Genomic DNA, 6,819 nt, shown 5'->3' with positions numbered 1-6,819 from the left:
TACAAGAGTAAAAAATCTATTTATTACTTAAACGGAGTACTATATAAACTTAGGCTAGACATCGATGGCACGTGCTGAGTTTGGTTGTCACAGATTACTGGTAAGTCCTGTAGGGTGCGCCGGTGACCTGTCTGAAGGGTGAGTTGTAGGGGTTGCGAGCCGCGACCACACCGGAGTCAGCGTATTTACCCTCGTGGTAGCTGCCTGCAATCAAAGATTTGTTTAACTTAAGTTTTAGTTAAAACATAATAGATAAATATACTGCTAATATTGCAGAACTTTGAATTATTATATTAAAATTGAATACCAATATTTCGTGTTAGAATATAGCATGAAATAATATTAGATTCTTTAATTTTTGTAACTAAAAATCTATTCATAAAATATTGCTATTATTTGCATTTACCATAATCAATTATATTTCTTCCAAAATTCAGGACCAAAATGAATATATACAAATATCTAAATCATTATTAGTATATATATTTATTTCCTATACCGTATCAAAACATGGACGAAAGGCAGAAACCATTTTTAGCTGCAAAAACAGAACAGTGGTCGCGCAAACCGACAACTGCCGAATCGCTTGACGCTGTCTCTCCCGATTGAAGTGCGTGTGAAGAAGTCATAAGAAGGATCAAATTAACGTACCATCATCAAAGATGCCATTGGCTTCATCTCTGGCATTCTCCTGCAGAGCTCTAGCGATCTCCTCTGGGATTGGAGGAGGAGTGGGGATATGAGCACCCTGTGCTTGGAATCCATTGGCATCAGCTGTGTATCTTACGTTGTATGTCTGCCCATCATCACCCACGTATGCGTAGCCGCCTTGTGCCTGGATACCGTCCGCTTCACGACCAACTTCCTCGGCTTGGATACCTGGAAGTATTTTCATATAATTTAGTGTTACAAATAAGCGAAGAAATTGTAAGAGATAGGTAAATATTCTTAGCGATAACAATCTTTCAAAAAGATCTTAATTCTAAGAAAGATATCATTTCATTAAGTAAATTTTAAATTATTTAAAAAAAAATAATTATCTGATGCTGTGTGTTTGGCTTTTTATAACTATCTATGTTATGAAAATACCGATAAAAATCTTCAAAGAAACTAAATAGTCGAATTCTATTACTTAAAAGTCCCAAGCGTTTTTAAAATGACAATATTATTAAAAAGATTCGAATAAAATAATTGCAAAATAACAATATAAATTTAAAACTTGATATATGACACCTATTATAATATAAAACGTTTAAAATTTAAATTTATTACAAAAATAATAACGAAAATGACTCAGTAGTATAATGCTATGCAAACTTTATGGATGCTCGGAATCCCACACAAGATGTTGCGCCAGCAATAAAACCTCTTTCATGTGTGCTCGCAGTGTACAATGAGGTGCCATGAAGCTTGAATAATATTATACTACACTGGTTAAATACAATAAGGAAGTAAATCGAGATTCTCTCGCGAAAAAAACAATATTAAGCTACGAGGAAAATGTTATTTTCCTCTATATATTTTGCTTTTATTTGAGTCCAATTATTTAACATTTATAATAACGATTCGTGAAATCGCAGTTATTCACAACTAATTTCTAGCTATAATTATCAAAAAAGATATTTAAAATATAAAAAATTTAGCAAAACGTATTAAGAAAAATCAATAATTTGTAATTATTGACTAACACATTTATAAATAATAAAATCACAGCATATACATCATGACTAGCTGTCGCCCGCGACTACGTCCGCGTGGAAAAAATATTATAAGTACCCTATGTGTTCTTCTAGACTATGTTCTACATTGCCAAATTTTATCAATCCGTTGAGCCGTTCCGGTGATACCTTCAAACATCCATTCATCCAAATATTAGCTATATTAGTAAGATTAATAAATTTCGTTTAGAATTCAAACTCACTAAAGTTTCTCAATTACATCTTTCGATAAACACAGGTTAGCACATCTACCAAACGTAAACTTGATCAGAGATAACATTTTAATTTATTAAAAAGTTCAGAGTGCGGCGATCGATATTGCAATACGAAATTAAATCTTACTAATATTATAAACTAGCTATTACCCGCGACTCCATCCGCGTGGATATATAGAAAAACTTAAAGTAAAAAAATAAAAATGAATAAATAGTATCCTATGTCCGTAAATTTCAGTAAAGCAGTTCTTGAGTTCTAAATAGTGTAACTAACACGACTTTCTTTATATATATACGAGTATATGTAAATGGAAGATGCGAATGTTTACGTAGGTGGATAGATGTTTGTTTGAAGATATCTCCGGAACGAATGAACGGATCCCGCTGAAATTTGGTATATATATAGAACATAGTCTGGACTTCTTTAGTTTTTTATTAATTCCGCGAGGACGGAGTCGCGTGGAACAGCTAGTGAGATAACGAATTGATCTTTATTTATTACTTTTATCTCTAAACATATCGTATTAAAGATTCTGATATGAAATGTTATTCGCTTATATTTTATAGAAGGCGTGAAATAATTAATGCTCCGGTGGCTCAAGGATTAAAGCACTTGTAATCTGCAGGTCTTGGGTTCGAATCCCACCATTTAACAATGAATTTTTAGATATTTACATATGTGCAATTATCCGACGTTCTGACGGTAAAGGAAAACATCGTAATGCAACCTACACATATCTGCGAAGAAATTTAAAGATGTGTGTGAAGTCTAGTTACTGATTTAGGTTAGGCTCCAAGCCCCTCAGTGGTGACGTACAGTGAGCTGATGATGATGATATGAATTAGTCATGAAATCTTTAAAGTCTTTTACATTTGTTCTATAATTTTATATGAATATACTAACCTTGAATATATTGTTATTATGTTAGTCTAGTTGTTAATCTGAACTTTTAAAATGTGATGTAAGCCAGTAGAGTATAAAAATAGATATATATTAGCAGTCGCCCGCGACTCCATTCGTGCAAAATTAAAAAAGCTCGTCCTATGTAAATCCTATGTGTTCTTAGACTATGTTCTATATTTATGCCAAATTTCAGCGAGATCCATGCCGTTCTGGAGATACCTTCTAACAAATAACTAGTCATCAATCCATACATCCAAATAAAATATTAGTAAGTTGATCAGTCAATCAGTTAAATCAGTCATTAAATAAATTCTACACATACCATTTTCAGTCTCATAAGCGAAGCGGTATCCTTGTTCGTTGACTTCCGAGTCTGAACGCAAGATGGCGGCATTCCTCTCTAGCGCGGCGCGCGGCCTTTGATCCTGATAGTACTGGTACTGCTGTGGTATCTGAGGCTGGAACTGCTGTTGATACTGAGGCCGGTACTGCTGGAACTGCGGCAACGCACTGGCCGCGCACACAACTGCTGCGAGGATGAGCTGGAATCCGAATTTATGATTCATTATCGTATATTTTTTCTATCTATTTTATAGGCGTCGTTGAGGTTGGATTGAAATATATTCTGCTCTTTTATTCAAACATTATGGTGTTTTAAATCACGAAGGAACGTTACTAGTTTCTACAAAACCCTTGTAGTAGTAAAGCTTTTATTCTATTTAATATAATTAAACAATATATTAAGTAGAATCTTTTAATGCGATAGATTAAGAATAACCTTAGACTTTTAACAATAGAGCATTGGTATAAAAATAAACTAGTATTTTGCATATAAATTAACCGAGACATTCAAAACTCTTAACATATTATCAACATCTTATTATCTTACTATCATTTTAAAACAAATGAACGAAGAAGAAAATCAAAAAGACTTATTTGACACGAATAAAATGCTCAAACCGATTGAAATCTAAATAATATAATAAGACAAGGAAAATTACTTTTAAATAAAACTAAAAATTAATCAATTAAATGACTGAATTAAATTCAATTCTATATAACTAATTTTAATTCAATAATTTGCACAAAAACTGCGCAATATAAATCGGAAATACGAAATAAAAAAAGTATAAAAAATCGTGATGTACCAAACAATAGTAAGAACTGGTTCACCGTAAACGTACCAATTTCATGTTGTTATGTCTTCAAATATCAATCGATGAATGTTCTTCGTTGTGTTAAGCTGAGCTTATATAGGTGCCCGGTTTGTACCAGTGTCAAGGTCGGAAGATCTCACTACGCTGCATTTGGTGTAGGCCCAATAATGTCATGCATGTTGAGATGGAATGATTGAAATTGTTGATAGTTTATATTTATAGAAATATATGGAACCAATTTATAAAATGTAATAGGAAATTAAATAAATAATTTCTTTTTTTATTTTTGAACGTTCTTTTATAACCAGTTATTTTTTGTTTATTAGACTCCTTATTTGATAAAAATCTATGGTTTTTTCTTTCGTTCTGTATTTTTTTAGAGCTAGTATAAACAGTGTAAAATGAATTATAATTTAGATGTTTATTCTTATATATAAAATTGTCGTGTCACAATTTTCGTTCCCATACTCCTTCGAAACGGCTTGACCGATGTTCATGAAATTTTGTGAGCATATTGAGTAGGTCTGAGAATCAGCCAACATCTATTTTTAATCCCGCGCGGACGCAGTCGCGGGCGACAGCTAGTTTTATTATGATATGTCGTAAACCATATCATAAGCCACATTTACCTATAATTGGTAGACCAAACTTATCCATTTTCAAATCGTGAATTTCTGAGACCAAAAACACCGTATAAAACTAACATAATAACAGGGATGACGATATGTTTTATACAATGATTTTGTTCAGAAAACCACATTAAGACAATACAATTGGAGTTGTTTAAAATAATACGATCAAAAAAAGAAAAACTCCGAAAGGTTACTGAGAAGTGTTAACCGATTCACCAACATCCTTAAAAAAGCATTAAATAAATTATGATAAATATGGCCCTAGTTTTTCAACCTCCATTCAAAGGACATAAATTTTGCAGGAAACGAACTAAACAGCGCTACTTACAACGACGATTGACAAAAATATACCTTCATACGTGACTCATTGCTTTATTAGCGTCTATATCGTGTAAGAGAAGATGCGAAACGCTTTAGCGATGACAAATATGACCCCTAACAAGTACCTCCCACGTCTTTGTTATGCAAAATACTAGCGGCATTGAGAGAATTGATGCACCTTCTTACTATTACATACTGTACGTTATTTACGTTTAAATTATAACGGTAAATACTCGAAATAACAAAAAGGGACATTAAGTAAGTCCAGTTGTGAAAACAAACTTTTTAACAGTGGTACAGGCTAGCCACAGCTGTTGTACGAATGCACTCAACAGTTTCAGGTAATTCAAAAGTTTTGTTTTTTGGTTCACAATTCCACACGGACGAAGTCGGGCGACAGATAGTTAATACATAGCTAAGGACCTTAAGTTAAAGATCAAATGATTTTTTAAATTAGTTGAAAGCTTATAAACAAAATAGGTATTCAACGCGGAAATAAATTTGATTAAAACTTTACGACGTTCTTAAGAAATTAGCATTTTATTTTATAAGTGTCTTTAACTGCATAAAAGGTCTTCGAATGCTCATTCATACATACATATGGTAAATAAATGGATACTCTGAAGATGCCGTGAGGTTTACTTCTTGAATAAAGTAAATAAAAAGTAATGTGATTCAGTCGAGGAAATATATTTCCTACCCATTACGATGAAATGTCATGTTACGTTCAATGCAATTAAATCGAATACTTATCATAACAATATACTAACGAGCTGAATTATACCTCTTATGGCTTATTAAATTCCTAGCTATCACCCGAAAATCCTTCCGACCGGAAAAAAACTTAATTAATAGCATATGTTCTTTCAGACTGTATTCTACGTATATGTCAAATTTCAGCGAGATCCATACTGAAGTTTTGGAGATACCTTCTAACAATCATCCATCCATCCACCCAAACAGTCTCATTTATAATTTTATTAAGATAGTTATACGATATTAGTCTTAAGTGGTAAGGTAATTTAATTCCTTGACTATGCACGTGAACTAACTACTACCACGTAATGGATAGATTTCCATTTTTGTGTCAATGTTTTAGTACTGTATTTTCCAATTTAGTACTGTTTAAATAATTAATGGAATTATTCACTAAGTAAAATGTCAACAGGATTCATTTTTAAAAAGGTTACATGCAATATATAATAGTAATATATGCCACAAATATTATTTACTTATAAACATATATCACCTTTTTACTGCTTACTATATATTTACTAGCTATCTCCCGTGACTCTGCCCGCGCGGAATTAAAAAAAGAACTTAATAAGTGGCCTATGCGTTCTTGCAGACTATGTTCTACTTCTTATTATTATTAATTCAGCTTTGAAACACTAGATCTATACACTTTAGACAGGTCTGCTTAAGTATGATTGCTTTTTAAGTTTTTTTACAGATAGCAAACGAGCAGCGGGAACACCAAAGTGTTATCGCCCATCCACATCTGCAATACCAGAGAAACCGCAGATTCGTTGCCGGCTTTTGAGATGGTGATACGCTCGGTTCTTGAAAATTCCCAACTTGAAAATTTAGCTAATACTATATGTATAAGTCTGTTCGAAAGGAGAGTAATGTTTTTATTTGAATTTTTATTTAATATGTCAATTAAAATGTGAAACCTGCAGCCTGAAAGACTGAAATTACTTTAACAGATATTATTCGGTTCGTATTTTGTCGCTGCGGTAGTCAAGTTTATTGATATTTTAAAATTTACAGGTTATTTTTGTTGAAATGACTCTTTATCGCCTTTTTTAAAAAACATATTTTGTGATTCTTAAATTAAATTAAGGTCAGATATAAATAAAAATAAATACA

General features: G+C 32.4%; 1 protein-coding gene across 1 annotated transcript; it reads right to left on the bottom strand.

The window, feature by feature from the left end:
• LOC106114313 (cuticle protein 3-like) lies at window positions 1–4,045 on the bottom strand. Its single transcript, NM_001311833.1, is given in 4 exon segments — window positions 1–204; window positions 652–879; window positions 3,160–3,379; window positions 4,022–4,045. Coding segments are annotated over 4 exon segments (567 nt in total). The 5' UTR covers window positions 4,031–4,045; the 3' UTR covers window positions 1–94.
• Window positions 4,046–6,819: the final 2,774 nt, after the last annotated feature.

The sequence above is a fragment of the Papilio xuthus genome, unplaced genomic scaffold (assembly GCF_000836235.2).
Source record: "Papilio xuthus unplaced genomic scaffold, Pxut_1.1 DF828142.1, whole genome shotgun sequence".
In the NCBI taxonomy this organism is placed as follows: domain Eukaryota; kingdom Metazoa; phylum Arthropoda; class Insecta; order Lepidoptera; family Papilionidae; genus Papilio; species Papilio xuthus.
This window is presented reverse-complemented; position numbering and strand designations above follow the sequence as displayed.